A 25,779-nucleotide genomic window follows, 5' to 3' on the forward strand; every position below is an offset into this window, starting at 1 on the left:
ACTCACATTTTTTTCTTCCTTCTCCAGAACACCAAAAAGCGAGGTCTTCATTCTAAACGCCACCTTCCAGCTTTTAGGGAGTTTTTCATATTGTTTTTGAACTTCAACGAAAACGAGTCCTGGTATCTGGACGAAAACATTTACAAGTTTGCCGGGAATCCGTCAAGTGTGGACAAGAAAAACAGAGATTTTTTACTCTCCAACATAATGTTTGGTTAGTATGAGCCGCCATTTTCACCTTTTTCATTGTTTGTTCGTTCATCCTTTAAACTATCCATCGATCCATCCACACATCGATCCATCCATCCACCCATTGATCCATCCACCCACCCACCCACCCAGTGATCCATCAGTTGATCAGTTAATCCATTCATCGATCCATTCATTGATCAATCGATCAATCCATCCATCCATTTAAGTATTGTCTGTTATTTCGTTTACGTTAATCGGGGTATATAAAAAAGAAATCATCCGCAAACGGTGTGAATCATTTAGGCTAATATTAACACTAAAACGTCATACTTTATTTTGAATTTTTTTTTTATCCATAAACAATAGACAGGTTTAGATTGATTACGTGTACGTGTACGGGTACGTGTGACGTCACATTACACGTACCCGCAATAAACTTGTAGAAACACTGTTTAGAAATGATGTTGTCCGTACGCGTACGTGTATGAAAACTACGTTATGATTGGACTGGCTTTCTTGATAATGATCAAATAAAATCTGACAGATTTTCACTATTCCAATATGGACGAAACCGAATTACTTCTCTGTGAAGATGATGATCATTTCCTTTACCATAATTTACTATCATCAAATAAGTAACACGATTTGCTATGCAGCAAAGATTTTTGTTTAAACTCTTTAGCAAATTCTGAATGTTGGTCTATGTTTCGTTATGAAGAACCGATATCCCAAATTTGACAAATCTACTAAACATTCCTGAAAAATTAATATGCAACAATGGCACAGTTGTCCCTGGTATTGAAGCCCTGTGCATTCTGCTTCGGCGCCTGGCGTACCCGAGTAGACTTTTTGATACATGTCCAGTTTTTGGAAGACCAATAGCCGAACTTTCAAATATATTCAACACCGTTTTGGATACCATTTATGACAACAAAAACCACATGTTATCCACCTTGAATCAGGAATGGTTATCACCCGGTCAGATTAAAGTATTTGCTGCTGCTGTATCCCGCTGTGGGGCGCCCCTTGATACATGCTGGGGATTTGTTGATGGAACTGTTAGACCGATTTGTCGTCCACATAAACATCAAAAGCTTCGTTACAATGGTCATAAAAGGGTACATGGTCTGAAGTTTCAAAGTGTAACCATACCCAGTGGCATGATAGCACATCTACCTCGATGCAGGAATGCTACGGTTGAGTGGCATGATAGCAAACCACTATGGTCCGATAGAAGGAAAACGACACGATGCAGGAATGTTACGGTTGAGTGGCATGATAGCAAACATCTATGGTCCGATAGAATGAAAACGACACGATGCAGGAATGCTACAGTTGAGTGGATTACTGCCACAACTGGAAGAATATATAACACTTGAAGACGTATACAGCATGTATGGTGACCCGGCGTATCCTCTAAGGCCTCACTTATTGGCCTCACTTATTAGCCCCACTTATTGGCCCCTTATCGAGGTGTCAACTTAAGCGCAGAAGAACGCCAATTCAACAAATCTATGTCAGAGGTTCGTGTTTCTGTCGAGTGGACATTTGGCAAAATCATTTCTCAGTTTGCTTTCTTGGATTACAAACAAAATCTTAAACTGTACCTTCAACCAGTGGGGAAATATTACATAACAGCAGCTCTGTTAACCAACTGCCATACCTGCTTGTATGGCAGTGAAACAACGACATTCTTTGGAGTTAACCCGCCAACACTTGAGGGATATCTTGGACTGTAAACTACATTACAACCCATTTAAGAAGGTCTATACCATAAACTTTAACATTTTGTTAATAATAAAATAGAAAGAATTGTAATGTTTGTCAATAATAATTTATTACCTTCTAGTTTTATTTATTTATTAAAATGTAATGAAGTGTTCAAATTCATTTCTTCAGTTGTTTTATCAGTTCCATCATCAATATAGACTGTTGTTTATCAACTTCTAATTTTGGTAACCGTTCCTGTCGTTCCAGCTGGAAATTTTCTCTACTCAGTTTCAACTCCTCTCTTCTAATTTCCAGTTCCTCCTGTTTCAATTCCTTTTTTGTTGTATTTTTTTCCTTTAGAAACATTAAAACATCAGTATTAACATTTCTCTTTTTAGTGGGAGTGAAATCCTCTCTGCCATTGTCTTCATCTGCAATTATATAAAATAATCCATTACAGAAAAAATAAAATTAAATGTGTGTGTGTGTGTGTGTGTGTGTGTGTGTGTGTATATATATATATTAAAAAAACAAAAGAAACAAACAAGAAACAACAAAAGAAAGATTAAAAGTTCTTTGTCCAAAATTATATATTGAACCTGCTATAACGATCACACAATTAATATAGTGAAAACATGTTTTATTAAAAATTATATACTAATTGTAGATTTGCGAAAACTTACAGGTGTGGTAAAATTCCACTTTACTTCTCCAGTCATAATGGAAAAATATAGAGATACTCAATAATAGAACTCCATAACTAATGTATATATGATATATCGTTATATGTTAACATGTAAAACATGTTTATTTTGGACCTGCATGTAAGGGTCACCAGTATATAATGGTCAGTTTCGTCAGGTCCCCTGGGTGACCATTATATATAAAGAAAAAACGTGTTTGATTTAACGATGCACCAAACGTATGTTATTTACGGTTATATTGACATCGGACACATGGTTAAGGACCACACAGATCAACAGAGGAAACCCGCTGCTGCCTCCAAATAGGCTACTCTTTCTGTTTAGCAGCAAGGGATCTTTTATATGCACCATCCCACAAACAGGATAGCACACACCGCACCCTGAGCGGACCCTGAGCGGACATCTGCCACTGAGCTGCATCCCGCTCCCCATTATATATAGGTCATAATACCTTTCTTCAGTTTCAAATGTTCTAAAGCCCTCTTTCTTATTTCCTTGCCTTTATCTCTTTTGTGTTGCTCTGTTCCCTGTTTTCTTCTTGCACCCTTATTTCCTCCTCCAACAATTCAGTAATTTCCTGTAAGAGCATTTGTTTCTCATCGTAGTCCTCAACCACACCAGAACTGAAATAAATATTTTTGAAATAATGAAAGAAAAAGAATCATGTGTAAGAAAAGTATCTAAAATCAGTAGTAGAACATTTTTTTTTTATACAGGTGTAGATTTTTGTTTGTTTTTTTTATTTATTTTTACTAAGTGAACTTAGAATAAAAAATACATGTTGAAAATGTAATGATAACGTAGCAACACTTTTCTTTTGGGGCACACCTTACCTGCCTACTATAAGACAAATTTTATCAATATATTTTGATATAATATAAAAAAAACCCACAAAAACCCCCAACTGTTTTTATTATACCATATTAAGTAGAATATGACATATATATATCTACTTTAAACTGATTATGCATTTCTTAAATTTGAAACGTCAAAGCAGGAGGGGTAGGAGTAGTGATCTTCACAATTAAAAACTCAAAGGACTCAATGGGTAGCTGTACGGCCACTACACCTCATTTCATTAACTCTCAACGTAAAGTGTGACTACTGCTTTTATGTATTATGATTTGATCAACCACATACAGATATATAAATACCTTTTTACTGACACATTCTCTTTCTGTTTAAATTTTTCAACAAGGAGATCTGTCCTTTCTCTAACCCGTCTGCCATCAATTACAAATTCTGCTGTTGATAAAATTTCTGCAATTGTCTCCCACGTCTTTTTGTCTTTGAAAGGGTTTTGGGCCACAACTTCTTTCAGCAACTTTAAATCATTGAAATCCGTAATTCTGACTTGCTTCTTTCTTTGTGCCATGCTAGATTAAAAAGATAAATAAAAAAATAAAACAAATACATAAAAATATAATAATAATAATAATAATAATAATAATAATTTTTTTAAATGGGTATGACCCCAGGTAATATAAATAAAAATAAGTGACTAGAGATTTATTTTACTTATAATCAAGGCATAGGTCTATATACAATTAAGGGAGGTCCTGGATATGCATACCCCTAACATCGAAATGGGGATCTTTCTAAAAAAAACATTCTACTTTGGTTTGGGATTTTATTTCCATTTCTAAAGGATTGGATGCATCGTTATCTCCTAACAACAACAACAACAATAATAATAACAACAATAATTAATTATAATGTGGGGTGGGGAGGGGGTTGAGGTGATCAGCACCCCTTCTTGATCCGCCACCGTAATTTAGATTTTGCAATTAATGTATTTTTACAAGCTTTTTGCATACATGTAAAAATTTGACTGTCACAAAACACATATGTGTGCAATACATACACCTACAGATTAGATATAGTAGAAATGAACACGATGGCTTTTAACTTTAAGTCGCCATTATATTTCAAATAGAAAATTGACTCACACGCTTTCACAATCGATTTATAATGCTTTATTCGACACTATTCTTTGTAGAATAACTGTAAAACAATTATATATACATTCAACTTTTAAAACAATATAATTTAAGATGCAGAATAATACAAATAGAAAGTTTATCTTCTACAAGTTCGTACATACGTGTAAACTCGGCGCCACACGTTTATGTCGACGTGTAGCTTGTAGAAATATCACGTGACGCGCTAAAAATGATGACGTAAAACACTCAAATAGGTCACCACACGTAGGCGTACAAGTACACTAAGAAATCTAAACCTCACTAATAACTCTCAATAAGACAACGTGCCCATATAAAATGACGTCATCAGATATGACGTTCCCTGACGACGTAATTTACACGTTCATGGGAAAAATGAACAAACTCTCGTTGCTACGTCTGGACCAATGGGATGACGTACGTTGTAATGAATGTAACAGAAATTTAATTATTTATTCATCCATCCATTCATTAGTTAATTCATGTATTCATATATGTATTCGTCCATTCGTGTGCCCATCAGTGTTCGAGATTAAACATTTTGGGCAGTATCCCAGTTGAATACTAACATTTCAAAGTCTGATACCCCACCTAAGAATTTAGTATCCCACTTAAATAAAATTCATAAAAAACGTAACAAACTTGGACGACACTGTTATCTTTCCCAGTCTATTGCTACGCCGCAATCGAAATCACGGAATTCGTGAAATTTGCAATCAAACTGAATCGCAAAATGATTTGCTACATCTACTTTTGAGTAATATATATAAGTGTTTCTGACATTACTGATGATAAACCTACCTGTATCAGTTTTCTGCAGATGTGGAATCAGTATCTCAAATAAAATTTGAAGGGAGGAAACATCCAACAAAAACAATAGCGACTTAGCGGTTCCCAGTCTATTGCTGCGCCGCTATTGCTCAAGTGTAGCATTAGACTGGGTACGAGTTGAGGGAGATATTGTTATATGGCATAGCATTAGACTGGGTACAAGTTCGAAAATACTGTTACTTAACTTCACCAGTAAATGTTGACTTGCATTGTTTCAGCGAAAAATAAAAACGCAGGATTAAAAAACCCAACAACATTATATGGTATCCCGGTGGGATACTGGGTTCTTGAAGTCTGGTATCCACATTTAAATTCTGGTATCCCCGGGATATCAGGATACCCTTAATCTCAAACACTGCCTATCCATTCGTGACGATATAGGGTGCATAATGTATTTGACAATAACATTTCTAGTTTTCTGTATACATTTTCATCTATTAACGGTGGAGTTCTTGGTATGTTGGAAGGTTTGACCATGTACCAAGCTGACAATATGAAAATCATATGTAGTCAACAATGACGTTTTTAGGTTTCTATATTTCAATCTATTAATTGTTGTGGTTTATTTGGCAACTTGGAAGATCTCTCCAAAGCCTACATCAAAGGTGACGATATGACAGTCATGTGTATTCCACAATCACGTTTATAGTTTCCTACACTTCGAGCTGTAAAGTGTGGAGTGTTTGGCAATTTGGAAGGTTTGGTCAAGGTGACGATATATGGAGTATTCTACAATCATGTTTCTATATATATATATATATATATATATCCAGCTATTAATGACAGTTTGGAAGAAGTTCTGGCCATAACCTATATCAAAGGTGACGATATAGAGAGCATAAGTATTCCACAATCACGTTTATAGTTTTGTTTTTTCTACATTCCTAGCTGTCAGTGGCCGAGTGTTTGGCAACTTGCAAGGTCTGGTCATGTACCAGGGTGGTTAGTTTGACACCCAATAGCCGATGTATTTTTCGTGCTGGTGTGTCGTTAAACATTCATTCATTCATTCATTCATTCAGTACCAGGGTGATTATATATAGAGTATACTTTGCATTCCACGTTCATGTTTACAGGTTTCTAAATTTCATGCTGTCAATGGCCGAGAGTTTGGCAACCTGGAAGGTCTGGTCATATATCAAGGTGACAATATATGGAGCATAAGTATTCCACAATCACGTATATATATATATATAATATATATATATATATATATATATATATATATATATATATATATATATATATCCCGCAGCTATTAATGACAGTGTTTGGCAACTTGGAAGGTCTGACCATAGCCTATATCAAAGTTGAATATATACGGAGCATATGTATTCCACAATCATATTTCTAGTTTATATATATATATATATATATATATAGATATATATATATATATATATATAATATATATATATATATATATGTATATATGTATATATATATATATATATATGAAGCATCTGTATTCCACAGTCACGTTTCTAATGTTTTCTGTTCCAGCTGCAAATGGCCGAGTGTTTGGTAACTTGGAGGGTCTGGTCATGTATCAGGGTGACGACGTCGTATGGTACGGCATGGGGCTCGGGGCCGTCCTCGACTTCCATGTCATCAACTTCATGGGTTCCACATTTGAGAAATACGGCAACACCGAAGTCACGGCAATGCTTCGTCCAGGAACCGGGTCAACTTTTAATTCAAAACCAAGAGAGATTGGTTAGTCCGTTTTACCTCTTTGAGAAGATATTTTATTCAGTAGTGTCTGATTAATGAATGTATTCATGGTCGCACCTAAATTAAAACAAGGCATCAGAAACGCTGCAGATCGTGTCTATTTTTAGTAACAGTGACCTTAATCTTTAATGCAAAGAGACGGAATGTTATGATCCTAAATGCCTATATGTGAAGTTTCACGGTGGTCTGATGAGAAATTACGTCATTGAGTAGTGACATCATAATTTCTATTTTTAGTACAGTGACCTTGACCTTTGACGCAGAGAGGAAAAATGCGAATTGTTTCAAGATATCGTAATCCTATTTCTATATGTGAAGTTTCATGAACATCGGATGAGAACTGAAGTCACTAGAGTCGAATTTCTATTTTTAGCAACAGTGACCTTGATCTTTGACGCAGAGAGGAAAAATGCGAACTTTTTCAAAATATCAGGAGGAAACATGTATTTTAAGCCTTACGTATCATAATCGGGATTGAATCTTTCAGAACAGAATCCAAATAGTCAGTTAACCTATCGTATATAGTATAAATAATCGACTACCATTTTGGAATAGAACTTTTATTGTTATTAATATTCATGATACATGCGATTGTAATTATAACGAATTGTATTCTGAAACCATCGTTTCTATTGACAGAATATGATGACGCATGAAACAAAGTCATATTCGTACAGTAGCAGGATACGACTTTTGACGTCACTCATGTGACGTCACACGCATAGCTACATTACAACATCGCTCATTTGACCTCTAGGTCATCGTACAAAACAGAAATAATAGCTTTTCCCCTTAATTTTTATGGAACTAGTTAATGACGTCGGATATCTGCTTTATCCTGTTCAGGCCGAACGAGAAATTCCCATTCTTACCTTCGCAGGATAAAGCCGATATCCGATGTTATTAATTAGTTATAATCTATATATTATTCGATCTTACTCTTATGCATTGGAATTATTCGATTGGACTCCACCATTTTGTACATGGTTGTAATGATCTCTTAAATTGATAGTTGCGATTGTGATTGTAACGAATTATTTGATTCCATCTGACTGGATCTATCAATTTGTATTGGTACATATTTATAGGATGGATATTAAACGAGCTTCCATATTGTAACATGTTTATGTCCCGAGTGAAATAATTTTCAATTGTCACGAGCTTTAGCGAGTGACAATGGAAAGTATTTCACGAGGGACATAAACATGATACGAAATGGTAGCGAGTTTAATATCCTATTTATTACCCATAATCGATCTTACATGTACTTTATATCACTCCTCTCGTTTCGTTGACGTTCCTATAAGGTTGTAGTGCGGCAATTGATGACGTCATTGTGTGACGTTAAAAGTGTTATGCCCCACTTGGCATTCTAGTGGGACGTATCACTTTGATATGTACCAAGATATTTGTAACCATATGGGTAATAAATAGACAAAACCATATGCCAATTGTTTTGCCATGCTATTTTATTGCACGAGTTTATAGTGCGCAAGAATATTATAAATCTTGCGCGTTATAAACGAGCGCAATTAAAACAAATCGTGGCAAAACAACTGGTATGTGGTTTATTACATGCCACATTTCTATATTATAATTAATAAAAGTTTAATTAAATAACACAACTTATTTCGGCTGGAAAGTTTGTTGAATTTTATGGAATTGTCGACACGCTGAGCGTCCTGGTTATGAGCATGACAAAGTAAAGTTTATAGGTGTTTCGGGGGTATGCTCCCTCGTAAAAATTTGAAAACTAGATGTCCTGATATGCAATTCCCTGCATTCTACAAGCAAAATTCCTTCGAATTTACTTCCAATAATATTTTCGTTTCAGAATTATTGCAGGGGCTAGAGACCCCCCCCCCCCCCGACCCCCCCCCCCTTGCTACGCCGTGTCTGAGTAAAATTAAATGGGTATGTAATAAAAATGACTGTCGTGCTTACTTTCCCTTCCAGGCAAGTGGGCTGTGATCTGTCGACCTCACGTGAACTTGGGAATGGCGGCTTTATACTCCGTCTTGCCTCGCGGACTTGGCGGCAGGCAGTTCTTCAGCCGAAGAGTCCGAGTGTACTATATTGCAGCGGTGGAGGTAGACTGGGAGTACTGCGACAAAAAAGTAGAACCTACATCTGGGAAACCATTTACTAGCCCTGATCAGTGAGCGGATTCATTTAGTTATATTCATTCATTCTTTCTTTCTTTCTTTCGTTCATTTTATTTTAGATAAGGTGGGATCTTGCCCAGTTGGTAGAGTATAGCTCGCATAAAGTGGCTAGGGTGGAAGGATCGAATACCCTCGATAGACCCATTCTCTGATTGTGTTTTTTCCCAGTCCCAACCAATGCCCCATGACTGGTAGATTATTAAATGTCGTGGTATGTGCTGTCTTGTCCGTGGGAAAGTGAATAATCATAAAACGGTCCCTTGTGGTTTAACAGGTTTTAACAGATCAGGACTAGCTCTGGGTGGGCGGAATATTTCGCCAAATTATCTATGAAACTTAAAAAAACTGCAGAAAATCCACAGTCATTTTCGAATGAAATATCAATCATTACATGATATTATTTTGTCAAATTAAAAATAAAATCCACCAATTGTTTTTAAAATTCCCAACTGGCGAATTTTGGCAATTGACAGAGTTAGCCATAACACGTTTCCTCTAAGACTACAAGTCGGAATTACCCAATATTTGACATCCAGTACCCGATGATTAATTAATCAATGTGCTCTAGTGGTGTCGTTAAACAAAACAAACTTTTAACTTTAACTTTTCGTCTCTAACTTTATTTCGACAGGGGAGGGATTTAACTCAGTCGGTTGAGTGCTCGCTTGAGGTGTTGTGTCGCAGGATTGAACCGCCTCGGTGGATCCATTCAACTGATTGGGTTTTTTGCTCGTTCCAACCAGTGCACCACAGCTGGTCAAAGGCCGTGGTATGTGCTGTCCTATCTGTGGGGAAGTGCATAGAAAAGATCCCTTGTTGCATAAGGAAACATGTAGTTGGTTTCCTCTGAAGACTACGAGTCAGAATGATAAAATTTTCGACATCCAGTAGTCGATGATTCATTAATAAATGTTCTCTAGTGGTGTCGTTATAAAAACCAAATTTTAACTTTAACTTTATTTCGACAGGTTGTGGTATGTTCTGTCTTGTCTATGACTAAATGCATATATATATATATATACTGACACACAATGAAAACGCAAAAACAACTTTTCATTGCAAATAACGACAAACTATTAATGAATTGATGGATAATGTAATATGACATTAATGACTGGTATTCATGAGATACATTCACATGGAAACATGGCCAGTTATCATCAGTAATCGAGTTGCATTCGTAATCGAAAAGTTCAACCCAACCCACCCCCCCCCCCACCCCACCCCCCACCCATATCAAGGTCAGTATCTGGTGTGTCCATCATTGGCCTGTGAGCATGCATGAAGACGACGGGGAAAGGATTGGCACAAACATCTCAAATAAGCTACAGGAATGTTCCTCCACTCCTCCTGCGACGCCTGTGCAAGCTCAGCGACGTTACGCGGTGGTGGCTGGCGGTGACGTACACGACGTCCTAACTCATCCCACGTGTGTTCAATTGGGTTCAAATCCGGTGAAACGGCGGGCCAGTTCATAACGGTGATACCGGCTTGTTGCAGGAATGCCTGGGTAAGTCTTGCAGTATGTGAACGGGCATTGTCTTGTTGAAACAGAAGGGGATCTCCTGGTCTTCGGTGACGGCACGAAAGTGGCTGGAGAACTGGTCTTAGAATAACGTCAACATAACACTGGGCTGTAAGGGCATCGTGGACAATGATGAGTTCACTCCTGAAATCACAGTTGATTGCCCCCCATACCATAAGACAACCGCCGCTAAACCGATCACGTTCCCTCACACATCCGTCAGCGTACCGTTCATGGAGTCTCCTGTACACACGTGCTCTTCCATTGGCAAAGGAGACAGAGAAACGGCACTCATCTGAGAAAACAATGCTCCGGTAAAAGGCTGGTGGATGATTACCATTCTGGAGAGCAAACTGTAGTCTCGCAGCACGATGTCGCGGTGTCATGATGTTACCGTTGTACGGGCGTCTGCATCTAAGTCCAGCCGTTCTGAGTCGACGGATGACCGTCATCGGATGGATATGCCTTCCATGACGTCCTATCGTGTTGCTTGCTGTCATCGTCGCAGTTCTGAACCGGTCACGGAGGTGGTGTCATCGAATCTGCCGATCTTGGCGTGGGGTCGTAACGGGACGTTGACCAGGTCGAGGTCGATCACGGACACTCCCGGTCTGTTGGTGACGTTCAACAAGTCGTCCAATAATTGATGGATGGACTCTGGAAGGTCCTAGCAACTTGGCTTTGCGAAGTCCCCCCTCTTGAACCATGCCCAACGCTCGCTCCCTTTGTTCTTCTCTGATTCGTGGCATTCTTAATATGACACCGTTACGTGACTTTTATGTGTCCACATACTAGCATTTCACGTGCATTGCATGCAGCATGATTGAGCATGTAGTGAACGCATTTCACACCATTTTGTGTGTTTCTGCTATTGCATGTGTAACGAGAACAAAACCAGGATTAAAACCCAGACAAAAGTACCAATCAATGGCTTCCTCTCATAAATTGTTATTTTAAGTCCAATAAATATATTTTTCATTAATCACAACAAAATATTGAAAAATATCTGTTTTGCGTTTTCATTGTGTGTCAGTATATATATATATATATATATATATATATATATATATATATATATACACATGTATATATAAACCTATACTGACTGCAGCTTTTTCTTTTCTCTTGTACAGGCCTGGATACAAATTCTGCACTCTCAGTGGGGACAAGTTCATCGGGTCCATCTACAAGAAAGCCGTCTATCGCGAATTCACCGACAGAACGTTCACCAGACAAAAAGCACGCCGACCGGACGAAGAACATCTGCACCTCCTTGGACCGTTCATCCGAGGTGAAGTAGGGGAGACAATCATCGTCGTCTTCAAGAACCTGGCGTCGAAGAATTTCTCCGTCCACGGGCAGGGCGTGGCTTACGACAAGACCAACGAAGGATCACAGTACGCCGACGGCCCGTACGCCTCCAACGACGACAGCGTCGGGCCCGGCCAGGTTTACGTTTACAAATGGGACATCCCCGTCGAATCTGGTCCGGGACCCAGCGACCCCAACTGCATTTCCTGGATGTACTTTTCCCAGGCCGATTTCCGCAGAGATGTCCCGTCGGGTTTGATTGGTCCGTTGGTGGTGTGCCGACCCGGCGTCCTTGACCGTTACAACCGAAGGCAGGACGTCGACAAGGAGTTTGCGTTGTTCGCCAACGTGTTCGTCGAAGCCAATAGTTGGTACTTCGACGAAAACGTCGCCAGATTCGCGCCCAACAGGGTCGACGATGCGGAGTTCGCCATCAGCAACCTTTATTTTAGCATCAATGGGAAAATCTACTTCAACGCAGTCGGTAAATTTATGTTATTTAAAAAAAAAAAAAAAAAAAAAGAAAAAAGTTTTTGCATTTTGACTTATTCTTCCCCGTACTCTACAACGAATATAATTAATATTATAGCCGAGTTGAAATTTGACTTACAAATAATGGTTGGGCATGTTACAAGAATATTGATATTTCAACCCTGGCTGGTACCATCTCTCTTTCAGGCCCTTAGAAACCGAGGGGCGGGGTGTGGGTGTGGGTTGAAGGGCTGTCCTACACTAAATAATGATTAAAATACACACACACACACACACACACACACCCCGACTAGAGATTGGACCCACCCCAACTCCAAATACATTTTTTTATTATCCCACTGCCTCTTTACCTTTTACTCCTTTGAATCTCATTTCTTCCCGATCTGGCAACTCCTATCTTTCAACTTCTTTCGCTGTCCACCTCCACATCCCAGTCCTTGTCTCTCCATCTGCAACCCTTGCTTGTCTCTTGTGGCTGTCCGTGCCACACACCTGTCATTCCCCATCAGCTTTTAGCTGTGGGCTTAATCTGACCAATTCAATTGCCCCTCCATTCCTGGAGAAAATCCTGAAATTCGGGCAAAAGAAGAAAAATAAATTATTGGGAAATGAGCTGGTCTGAACACTTTTTACCATGTATTTCTATCATTCTACCCGCAAGACCGGCCTCGGTGGCGTCGCGGCAGGCCATCGGTCTACAGGCTGGTAGGTACTGGGTTCGGATCCCAGTCGAGGCATGGGATTTTTAATTCAGATACCGACCCCAAACCCTGAGTGAGTGCTCCGCTAGGCTCAATGGGTAGGTGTAAACCACTTGCACCGACCAGTGATCCATAACTGGTTCAACAAAGGCCATGGTTTGTGCTATCCTGCCTGTGGGAAGCGCAAATAAAAGATCCCTTGCTGCCTGTCGTAAAAGAGTAGCCTATGTGGCGACAGCGGGTTTCCTCTCCAAATCTGTGTGGTCCTTAACCATATGTCTGACGCCATATAACCGTAAATAAAATGTGTTGAGTGCGTCGTTAAATAAAACATTTCTTTCTTTTTCTTTCTACCCGCAATGTTAGTTGTAATTCATGTAAAAATACGTGGCGATTCCTTTGTAACCCTATATATCTGTTTGGCAATAATACCAATATGAATAAATGTTGTAATCGACATTCGGGCAAAAATCAGCCTGTCCCCCTACAAAAATGGGAGCTATGAATGTATATTTATTAGCATATTGTATATTTCCATTGCTATATTTATGGCAATAATAATGGCATCCAATGCATTGAATACTGCAAGCTTGCGGCAGTGGCTGTATTGAAATTGACATCATTCATCTTAATTTTAACTGATCTTTTTTAATGATATTAGTCCCCTCCCCGGTCCAACCGAAGGGGACTATAGGTTTCATCTCCGTGCGTATGTCTGTCCGTCTGTCTGTCTGTCTGTCCCATGTATAGTTGTCCGGATGATTTTTTAAAAAGAATACCTTAAGATATCCCCTATCGTTCCAACGGTAAGGGACTATAAGTTTCATCTCTGTACTTCCGTCCGTCCATCTGTCCGTCTGTCTGTCTGTCCGTCTGTCCCACATTTAGTTTCCATGATGTTGGTGGCGATTTACCCATTGTTGACAGAGTTATGACCCTTGAACTTAGGATATATGAAAATTAGTTTTCTGGGTGGGGGTTTTCAGAAGCCTTGAGATACTAAACTGAAATTGTGTGTATAGCTTTATCATGTACTGTTACAGATACAGGCAATTGACCCATTTTTCAGAGAGGTATGGCCCTTGAATATAGGACATACGAAAACTTGCTGAGCCTGGTAGTGAACATGTATTGCTTTAGCAGTCAAAGGCCGTGGTATGTGCTATCCTGTCTGTGGGATGGTGCATATAAAAGATCCCTTGCTACTAATGGACACAAATGTTTGACATCTAATAGCCAATGAGATGGAGAGAAGAAAGAGAGGGAGCGGGGTAGAGGGCGTAGGAGAAAGGGCGCGATAGAGACAGAGGGATCGAGAGAGAGAGAGAGAGAGAGAGAGAGAGAGAGAGAGAGAGAGAGAGAGAGAGAGAGAGAGAGAGAGAGAGAGATGCTGTCGGTCAGAAGCACGTTACAGTGCCAGCAAACTCGGGTCAGTGTCTTTAAGAATTATTTTAACGTTTTTCTAGGATTTGTCATGAACAACATGGACCTCGTCTCCTGGCACGTGATGGGCTGGGGCGGACCCAGAGACACCCACCCCATCCACTTCCACGGCCAGACGCTCATCCTCAGCTCGGGCACGAAGACGCGGATCGACGTCGTCGAGGTGGGCCCGGCGTTGTCGGAGACGGTGGAGATGTTGGCGGACAATCCGGGCCGATGGATCGTTCACTGTCACAAAGCGTCACACATCGAGGAAGGCATGTCCACCACTTTCACTGTGCTGCCCTCTCGTAAAGGCTAGTTGTAATAAAGATCACATTCACTGTGCTGCTCTCTTGCAAAAAATAGTTGTAATAAAGATGCAATTTTAAGCGGGTTTTTTTGTTGTTTCTTTGTTTATTTTCAATATTTAAAGCTGCAGCCCCTATTATATTTTAATATTTAAACCTGCAGTCTCTAGTATATTTAATATTTAAAGCTGCAGTCTCTCTCTCTCTCTCTCTCTCTCTCTCTCTCTCTCTCTCTCTCTCTCTCTCTCTCTCTCTCTCTCTCTCTCTCTCTCTCTCTCTCTGTATTTCTCTCGCTTTCTCTCTCTCTGTGTTTCTCTCGCTTTTCTCTCTCTCTCTCTCTCTCTCTCTCTCTCTCTCTCTCTCTCTCTCTCTCTCTCTCTCTCTCTCTCTCTCTCTCTATTTCTCTCTCTCTCTCTCTCTCTCTCTCTCTCTCTCTCTCTCTCTCTCTCTCTTTCTCTCTCTGTATTTCTTTCTCTCGCTTTCTCTCTCTCTCTCTCTCCTTTCTCTCTCTCTCTCTCTCTCTCTCTCTCTCTCTCTCTCTCTCTCTCTCTCTCTCTCTCTCTTTCTCTCTCTCTTTCTCTCTCTCTCTCTCTCTCTCTCTCTCTCTCTCTCTCTCTCTCTCTCTCTCTCTCTCTCTCTCTCTCTCTCTCTCTCTCTCTCTCTCTCTCTCTCTCTCAGAAATTAAATTAATGTCTTTATTCTGAAAATCCAGCCAGTGCACCACGGTTGATTGGTATATCAAAGGCCGTTGTATGTGCTATCCTATCTGTGCATTGCTGCTAATGGAAACACACAATTGGTTTCCTCTCTAGGACAGTATGTCAAAATTACCAAATGTTTGACATCCAATAGCCGATGATTAATAAATCAATGTGCGCTAGTGGTATCGTTAATCAAAACAAAAATTTAAAAGGCACTATTTTCGTAGGCAACTCTATGCTGATCCGTCAATTTACGCCCCTGCTACCTACAGGATAGAGGTTTGATTTAAACTATAGGAGAGATAACTCTTTGCAGTCTGTGTAAATAGCTATCTCCCTTGTCTTACAAAGCCACATAAATGTGTCTTACCGGCCTTGGAAGTGTCATGGTTAAAAAAAGTAAAGTTTGTTTTATTTAACGACGCCGCTAGAGCACATTGATGTTTTATCTTATCATCGGCTATTGGACGTCAAACATATGGTCATTCTGACACTGTTTTTAGAGGAAACCCGCTGTCGCCACATAGGCTACTCTTTTTACGACAGGCAGCAAGGGATCTTTTATTTGCGCTTCCCACAGGCAGGATAGCACAAACCATGGCCTTTGTTGAACCAGTTATGGATCACTGGTCGGTGCAAGTGGTTTACACCTACCGATTGAGCCTTGCGGAGCACTCACTCAGGGTTTGGAGTCGGTATCTCGATTAAAAATCCCATGCCTCGACTGGGATCCGAACCCAGTACCTACCAGCCTGTAGACCGATGGCTAACCACGACGCCACCGAGGCCGGTGTGTCATGGTTAAGCCATCAGACATAAGGCTGGTAGGTACTGGGTTCGCAGCAAGGTACCGGCTTCCACTCAGAGCGAGCTTTAACGACTCAATGGGAAGGTGTAAGATCACTACACCCTCTTGTCTCTCACTAACAACTAACCCTCAGTCCTGGGCAGATATCCCAGACAGCTGAGGTGTATGCCCAGGACAGCGTGTTTGAACCTTAATTGCATATAAGCACGAACATAAGTAGAAATGATTTGTCTTACATAATCACAATAAGCCCAGTTTTGTTTCATCAGGCGAACCTCAATTAATGGCCATTAATTCGAATTAAGTATGGAAACGTCAAAGCAACACATTCTAATCAACATAATTTTTATATTGATGTTGATCATCACTTTCTTTTTGCATTTACCATAGTTTGACATCCATTAGCTGATGTACCTTTTTCGTGTTGGGGTGTCGTTAAACATTTATTCTATTCTATTCTTTTCTATTCTATTTTATTCTATTCTATCAAATCAACATAACACCAAAACCAAAGGTCTGTTATGGGAGTATGTGTCACCCTGGAAGGAATGGTTTTATTTAAAGTGATACACTCTAGTTTTCAAAGGGACATTCCTGAGTTTGCTGCATTGTAAGATGTTTGCAACTAATAAAATAGTTCTACGATTAAACTTGCATATTAAGCATATTTTCCTGTTTAGAATATCAGTGTCTGTATTTTCAATGTGTTTCTGGTCGTCTTAATATTTGTAAGAAGCCCAAACTGGATTTTGTCTTCAAATAATTTCCTACGTACAAAAACCCCAATATTTTAGGAAATGAGATGAAATTTAACCTAGTACAAATATTAGAACGATCAGAAATATGTTTAATATACAGCCACTAATATTATATGCAGAAGAATATATTTGATATGTATTTACAGTTGTTAAAAAGTCTCGGTTAATCGATAACATCTTAAAACTTACAGCAAACTCAGAAACGTCCCTTTAATATGGTTATAATAAATACATTACAATTTACATGCAAATTATGGGGGATCTTGATACGAAACTCACTTTATCTGGAAATAATGCGTATGAAAATGTCTAGAAGTTTCTATGAAACCTTTAATGACATTTGTTCTTGATACGAAACTCACTTTATCTGGAAATAATGCGTATGAAAATGTCTAGAAGTTTCTATGAAACCTTTAATGACATTTGGTCTTGTTACGAAACTCACTTTATCTGGAAATAATGCGTATGAAAATGTCTAGAAGTTTCCATGAAACCTTTAATGACATTTGGTCTTGTTACGAAACTCACTTTATCTGGAAATAATGCGTATGAAAATGTCTAGAAGTTTCCATGAAACCTTTAATGACATTTGGTCTTGTTACGAAACTCACTTTATCTCGAAATAATGCGTATGAAAATGTCTAGAAGTTTCTATGAAACCTTTAATGACATTTGGTCTTGTTACGAAACTCACTTTATCTGGAAATAATGCGTATGAAAATGTCTAGAAGTTTCTATGAAACCTTTAACGACATTTGGTCTTGATACGAAACTCACTTTATCTCGAAATAATGCGTATGAAAATGTCTAGAAGTTTCCATGAAACCTTTAATGACATTTGGTCTTGTTACGAAACTCACTTTATCTGGAAATAATGCGTATGAAAATGTCTAGAAGTTTCCATGAAACCTTTAATGACATTTGGTCTTGTTACGAAACTCACTTTATCTCGAAATAATGCGTATGAAAATGTCTAGAAGTTTCTATGAAACCTTTAATGACATTTGGTCTTGTTACGAAACTCACTTTATCTGGAAATAATGCGTATCAAAATGTCTAGAAGTTTCCATGAAACCTTTAATGACATTTGGTCTTGTTAAGGGGCGAGAACTAGCCCAGTGGTAAAGCTCTCGATTGATGCACGGCCTGTCTAGGATCGATGCTCGTCGGTCTTGATACGACCGTGTACTGGTATATCAAAGACCGTGGTATGTGTTATCCTGTCTGTGGAATGGTGCATATAAAAGATCCCTTGCTGCTAACGGAAAAATTAAACGGGTTTCCTCTCTAAGACTATATGTCAGAATTACAAACCGTTTGACATCCAATAGCCGATGATTAATAAACCAATGTGCTCTAGTGGTGTCGTTAAACAAAACAAACTTGTTGTAAATATCGTGAACCCGCTGAGGAATTTGCATGTCGCATGTATACCTCCACCGAATCCAAAGGCATCGACAAAGTCAGGACTGACATATATTACACAGAAGGAACATAATGGCTATAAAGTTGATTTATCCAAGATTATATGTAGACAAATAGAATTATTTTATTGCGTTTGGTTGCACTAATACGCTTCCGTACAAATGAATTGTTTCAATGTCTTCTAACTTTTCAAAACCCCAAACTTCACAACAATATAGTAAAATTGGTAATACCAGACAGTCAAACAATTTCAACTGTATATCTACAGGCAAATTATGTCGTCTCGCTTTAAATACACTATACATTTCTTTAGTCGCTTGTTCTATTAACTGCTTCTTTGCTGTACACAATCTGCCAATATACCTAAATTTAATACCCAGATTTACCTAGCTATCAACTACTTCAATAGCTTCATCGTACAAAACAAACATGGATATTCTATTATTGTTTTTTTTTCGTTTACAAAATATCATTATCTTGCGATTGGAGGTAATTACACATATACTCTTCAAAAAAAGTAGGGGAACTCTAGTAAGAATTTACAATTGCCAAAATACTAAGGCATATTAGCTGTGGGGAATGGTTATATGATAATAGTGAATTAATTGGGCAAATATTACAACCGGTAGCTCAGTATTACAGTAGGTTTTATGACCACCAAGGATCTTGAAGGATGATTGGGGTCAGAAGTAAAATTTGAAAGTTGACGGTTTTTTATCAGTAAATCGCAAATTCAAACAATAAAAATGACTAAAAACAAAACAATAACAACTGTATGATCAGCAGAATCAAAATGATTGACAGAAATAATGTTCCACGGTGATTAATCGACCTTCCTGGAAATGGTCAAAATCGAGAATGACACCCCACGCACGTGTACGGGGCAATTGAGTGATGCACGTGCAAACTATGGAATGTTTTTCGGTGTGTTGATAAACAGACCTGAACGTTCTTTACTATGATGTCTGTGGTCAAAACGTATGTTCGGTCTAATAGTTGATATTAACATTAATATTTCAGGTTCCCCTACTTTTGTTTTAAAGAGTATAGTTTCCATTCCTTATAGTATAAACTAAAAACAGCGAGTGTTCGCTGAAGAGAATTACAGTGTCATCAGCATAAAATAATACAAAAAATTGTATATATATATATATATATATATATATATATATATATATATATATATATATATATATATATATATATATATATATATACAATCCCAAATATATATACAATCCCAAATTTCAACCTCCCCAACTGCTGCTGTTAGAAATGTGAAGGAAAGTCACAATAAAAATGCTGTGGCAATAAAGACGTCAGAATAAACTACGTTGGGAACGATTGATTGACAGATGGTGCTGACTAACATCCTACTAAAACTATATATATATATATAATTAAATACATGATTTACAGTAGGGACAACCGCGGTGAAGTAAGGTATAGTTACATTTTCATCGTAGTCGTTGTGATCATGGTAGTGGTAGTGGTAGTAGTAGTTGTTGTAGTAGTAATAGTAGTAGTAGTAGTCGTAGTAGTAGTAGTGGTAGTAGTATTAGTAGTATTGGTAGCAGTAGTAGTAATAATAATAGTAGTAGTAGTAGTAGTAGTAGTAGTAGTAGTAGTAGTGGTGGTGGTTGTAGTAGGAGTAGTCGGTAGTAGTAGTAGTAGTAGTAGTAGTAGTAGTAGTAGTAGTAGTAGTAGTAGTAGTAGTAATAGTAGTAGCAGTTGTGGCAGTAGTAACAGCAGTAGTAGTAATAGTAGTAGTAGTTGTAATAAATGTTGTTGTAGTAGTAATGGTAGTAGTAGTAGTAGTAGTAATAGTACTAGTAGTACTAGTAGTAATAGTTGTAATAGCAGTGGTAGGATTATTTAATAGTGGGGGCGAAAACCCGTTGTTGTTTTTGAAAATAAACAGGAACGTTCAGCATTCCAAAGCACCCCACTTGATGCGCGGTCGGTCTGGGATCGATCCTCGTCAGTGGGCCCATTGGGCTATTTCTAGTTCCAGTCAGTGTACCACGACTGGTATATCAAAGGTTGTGGTATGTGCTACACTGTCTGTGGGATGGTGCATATAAAAGATCCCTTGCTTATAATCGGAAAGAGTAGCCCATGAAGTGGCGACAGCGGGTTTCCTCTCTCAATATCTGTGTGGTCCTTAACCATGTGTCTGACGCCATATAACCGTAAATAAAATGTGTTGAGTGCGTCGTTAAATAAAACATTTCCTTCCTTCCTTATACCAAAGCCCGTCAGTGGGCCCATTGGGCTATTTCTCGCTTCAGCCAGTGCACCACGACTGGTACATCAAAGTCCGTGGTATATGCTATCCTGTCTATGGAATGGTGCCTATAAAAGATCCCTTGCTGCTAATCGAAAAGAGTAGCCCATGAAGTGGCGACAGCGGGTTTCCTAACTCGATATCTGTGTTGTCCGTAACCATATGTCCGACGCCATATAACCGTAAATAAAATGTATTGAGTGCGTCGTTAAATAAAACATTTCCTTCCTTTTATTCCAAAGCAGAGAAATATTTATTAATATGACCGTGTAGATCAGAATCGATGACAAATACCTCAACTGTAATTTTTTTTTTTTTAATCTTATCACAAGACATACGGAGTCAAAGAGATATTTTGACATCCCATGGTAAAAAATGATTGCATATAGGCTATGAGCCGGTATTATATGAGGGAAATAAATCTCATAGTGATTTTTCACAAGGTATATACCTCTAGAGTTAACAAACTATGTGACAGCATTAGAACAGTGGTAGCTTTTAGTATGTTATCACTTTTTGTATAAACTGCAGATTTGTTTTTCATTTTTATAAAATATGGAGTGACAAATATATTTATTTGATGTATTTCCTAAATAAAAAACCATTTCTTGACCATGGATTTGAAGGAAATTCATTATGAAATTTAGTTAATAAATATATTTCATGTGATAAGAATATTTTTAAAATATTGTTAAAATTGTTAGCACTACTACTTACCCGAAAAAAGGAAAATTCCACAAATTAAGACATTTAAAAGATTTTTTTTTATTTCTTGTTTGTTTTCTGAAAATAATTTAACAGAAACACCCTGAACTAATTTAAGGATAATATTTAATGCAAATATGACAAGATATTTTATGTATTTAATGAAATAAACCGCTAAAAATGTCTAAATTGTATGTATTTTTACCTAACAGTTGCAAACTATTTTTGGAAACATCACAGTTAGAAAAGCGTATATGAATGTTTTAAAATAAAACTCCTGAAGATATTTAATATCAGTTGAGTGTGTGTACTAGGGTATATGTGTAGAGACAACAAAGATAGAGTACATCTACCTCTTTAAAGAATTCCATTGAAACACATGCACTTGACTGACCCCTAGATTATGAAGACCTTAACAGGCACATCAGAGAAATATCAGTATTAAAACAAATATGCTGTCTGAGGAAGGAAACACCAACAAGACTGTACCTGTATGAAGTAATGACTTAATGTTCTCAACATTAGTGTGGGGAGGAAAGCCTGTAAGCTGGGTGTGGGTGTCTTCAAGTTACCAGGTGTGGGAATTTCAAATCCATCGGCTATGCAGATTTTCATAATCAACCATTAAAACCATTGGCAGCCACCAATATTCCTGATTATATTTTATTTATAGTCTACTGTAGTTGGAGATTTTAATATTTGAGATATCTGAAATTATCATCCAGCTTTCACACATTTATTTTTTATTAATTACTGAAAAAAAACTATTTTTAAATGACATAATTACCGGAACATCTATTTTTTTGCATTATTTTCTAATCCAGATGAACACAATATGTATATTGGATGTATTCCTACAATCTGTAATCCATCTTTTTATTTAGCTAGTAACATTGGGTAATACAACTTTAACAATAAAATAAATTATCAACTTACTCCAAGGCAGATAATCAAATTTGAAAAAATTGGTTCGTATACATGAAAAATGACTATGTTAATGGAAACTAAAGACATTAACCCACTATTGGCATGTGCTATAAAAAAAAAATTGCTATTAAAATCTTAGTTCAGGTTGCCTATATATAATACCATATTTAAGAGCAGTTGTATATGGCAAGTTTAATACCATGTAAAAATAACTTATTAAAATCTTTACAGTATGAATTATAGGCCAAAAACCAACTTTTCCTCAGTGCTAACTTTGATTCAAACTCCATTCAGAGCCATGCATGTACAGTGATTATTGTCACGGTCAAGGTCATTGTGAACTTGCATGGTTGAGTGACGCTAATTAATCAACCAGTATAGTTTAATTAAATAAAATGACAAAATCACAATATTTTTATTATGCACTGAATATGTGCTATAGGGTGTGTACTACCAAATCAAATCCCATAGACGACAATAGTAACATATGTGGCTGCTAAACTCCTACCGCAGTGTATCAATCGACATAAACACCACGGATATAAATACTACCACCCCTCACCCTTAAAGTGAATCAGAAAAAAATGTGGGTCACGCTGCTCATTTGTGAGATAACAGGTAGCATCTATGACTACCCTAGTTCCGCACAAAATTCGAGTACTTTCTTTTACAGGTACCCCATACATGTTCCAAGCACAAGGCTACTTGACACAGTGGTACTAGATGAAATAAAATTGCATACATTTTTTGCCCAGATGAAACTATTTTTTTTACAACCAACACACTCACATTTATCACCAATCACAGGATTTGTGGTGTTCACTTGTCTATCAAATGTTGGGTGCACCTCAAACTTTGACCCAGCCAGAACTTATTTGGTTTAGTACTACCTGAACATTGGAGTTATCAGTATTATTAACAGCTGAACCCAGCAGTACATTACTAGGTCAGTTAAAAGGTAACAAGTCAAACTTCCATCATACTTACTGACCAATAATTTAAAAAAGGCAAGGAAGCAGTATGAGCAGTTGTTTTTGTCATCAAAGGATAGGTTCCTATCACAGAAAAGTAGGACCTCATTAGCATTTCTACTGCAAAGGTAGCTCCCAGAGATATCACCACCTTTAGACTCTTGAAAGCCTTTAAGTGTGAGAGACTAGAAAAAGACCTACCAGCAAATCAATTCCAAAACCTGATGAAAACTAACATGATGCAGAGGTTTAGCATAATATATTTTTTTTAAAAAGAGTAAAAACAAAAGCAGATTGTTCTTTGTTTGGTTGCATCATTGTGGTGTAACAAGAACACAAAACTCCAAATGGATGGTATTTTGTCTCAATCCCCCAGAACTAATAAAACTCCAAAGTAAAGTCATTCACATGCTTTGTTATGTGTCTTTTGTCAGACTTTTACACTAAGGTCATTAATAGCAAGGGATCTCGGGTACAATCTTGTTTTGTGTGACACCATCAGCCTCCTGTTTAGTTGATACAGATTCCCCAGACCTAGAATGTGATCCAATATCGATGAGTGACCTTTGTAAACAATACTGAATGTGCGAAGCCCTATGTTGGTAGAAGGTGAATGATTTAGGGTGAATGATCGAAAAGGAGTGAGGTTATTCTGGATCTGCTGGCTTGAAACTGTCCAAAGACGAGTACACTGCCAAAAAAATATGCCGTCCATATATTTTTGTATTATATATAATTTGTGAAAATCCATGGACAGTTTATTTGTTTGTTTATCGACACTATTAGAGCACAATTGTTTATTAATCATCGACTATTGGATGTCAAATATTTGGTAATTAGTAGCAAGGGATCCTCTATATGCATCATCCTACAGATAGGACAGCACATACCACGGTCATGGAAATACCAGTCATGATGTATTGGCTGGAACGAGAAATAGCCCAATGGGCCCAGTGACGGGAATCGATCCTAGATGCCTTGCTGCTAATGGAAAACTGTAGTGGGTTTCCTCTGCTGACTACGAATTAATTAATATTTGACATCAAATAGCCGATGATTAATTAATCCGTGTGCTCTGGTGGTGTCGTTAAACAAAACAAAAATAGGACATTTCTCAAAGTAATTACTATAAGCTGGCTCGGGACGTAACCCAGTGGTAAAGCGCTCGAGTGATGCGCGGTCGATCTAGTTAATTCGTAGTCAGCAGAGGAACCCGCTACAGTTTTCCATTAGCAGCAAGATATCTTTTATATGCACTTTTCCCACAGACAGGAAAACACATACCACGTGAATATTAATATTAATTAAAGTATCCCTTTCCTAAATAACATTTACTGGTAATTTTTTTCATTCAAAAACTTCCTGTTTAAACGTTCAATGATTAACCAGATGTTTGTCACATGATGCGCAATATATTGCACAGTGCTCTTGATACGTGATGTTTTTCGCGTTTGAATTTTTTTTGCTATTTACGCTTCTGGATAAATCGTGTCATGGGAACATAATTGAAATTTGACCCTCTCCCCCCACCTCCCACCTATCATTAGGTTAGGCATAACGTAATCGGTCATGTCTTCGTTACTAATGATCTAAGTACTTGATGTTTGTAATTGGCTAGCGGCATAGTTTAAAACATCAATGGAAATGAATTTGCGAAGTCGATCTAAAAAGCGGGACTTATTAAAGGTGCGTGTACACCATGTGACTTCTACTAACGATATGTATAACAGGTTTATACTTGGATCAACGGACTAATGACCGCTGGAAAGGGGACCCCTTGTTTGTCCCCAACCCCAATAAAAAAAAAAAAAAAATAATAATTAAAAAAAAAAAAAATAATAATAATAAATAAAAAAATAAAAAAAATAAAAAAAAATAAATAATAATAATAATTAGGGCTCGAAAGAGTTGAAGCTGAAAGTCGCTTGGTCTCTAAGACTCGGTTGGCATGACTACGTTTGCTCACTGAAACTTTGAGGGCGGGACGTAGCCCAGTGGTAAAGCGCTCGCTTGATGCGCGATCGATTTGGGATCGATCTCCATCGGTGGGACCATAGGCTATTTCTCGTTCCTACCAGTGCACCACGACTGGTATATCAAAAGGCCGTGGTTTTTGCTATCCTGTCTGTGGGATGGTG

The 25,779-nt window shown here is 38.0% G+C and overlaps 2 protein-coding genes across 2 annotated transcripts in view; one reads left to right on the top strand and one right to left on the bottom strand.

Moving 5' to 3' along the window:
- LOC121385343 (ferroxidase HEPHL1-like) overlaps window positions 1–15,138 on the top strand; it is a 47,339-nt gene extending 32,201 nt beyond the window's left edge. The window contains 5 exon segments of the mRNA XM_041515985.1: window positions 28–214; window positions 6,902–7,114; window positions 9,089–9,290; window positions 11,956–12,617; window positions 14,793–15,138. Of these exon segments, the coding sequence (XP_041371919.1) occupies window positions 28–214; window positions 6,902–7,114; window positions 9,089–9,290; window positions 11,956–12,617; window positions 14,793–15,070 (1,542 nt within the window). The 3' untranslated portion in view covers window positions 15,071–15,138.
- LOC121385344 lies at window positions 2,122–13,036 on the bottom strand. Its single transcript, XM_041515987.1, has 5 exons — window positions 12,976–13,036; window positions 9,077–9,236; window positions 3,761–3,982; window positions 3,106–3,229; window positions 2,122–2,333 (listed from the first exon to the last, which is right to left on the bottom strand). Exons 3-5 carry the CDS (start codon window positions 3,979–3,981, stop codon window positions 2,268–2,270), a joined length of 411 nt encoding a protein of 136 aa, XP_041371921.1. The 5' UTR covers window position 3,982; window positions 9,077–9,236; window positions 12,976–13,036; the 3' UTR covers window positions 2,122–2,267.
- Window positions 15,139–25,779: the final 10,641 nt, after the last annotated feature.

Source organism: Gigantopelta aegis, chromosome 11, assembly GCF_016097555.1.
Source record: "Gigantopelta aegis isolate Gae_Host chromosome 11, Gae_host_genome, whole genome shotgun sequence".
NCBI lineage: Eukaryota > Metazoa > Mollusca > Gastropoda > Neomphalida > Peltospiridae > Gigantopelta > Gigantopelta aegis.

Excerpts from the sequence above, each read along its gene's own strand:
- LOC121385344 (XM_041515987.1), bottom strand. The coding sequence starts at position 3,981 with ATGGCACAAAGAAAGAAGCAAGTCAGAATTACGGATTTCAATGATTTA. Across the intron at positions 3,230-3,760 it reads GAGAATGTGTCAGTAAAAAG|TTCTGGTGTGGTTGAGGACT; the intron begins GTATTTATATAT and ends TATTTATTTCAG. Across the intron at positions 2,334-3,105 it reads GCAACACAAAAGAGATAAAG|ATGAAGACAATGGCAGAGAG; the intron begins GCAAGGAAATAA and ends ATATAATTGCAG.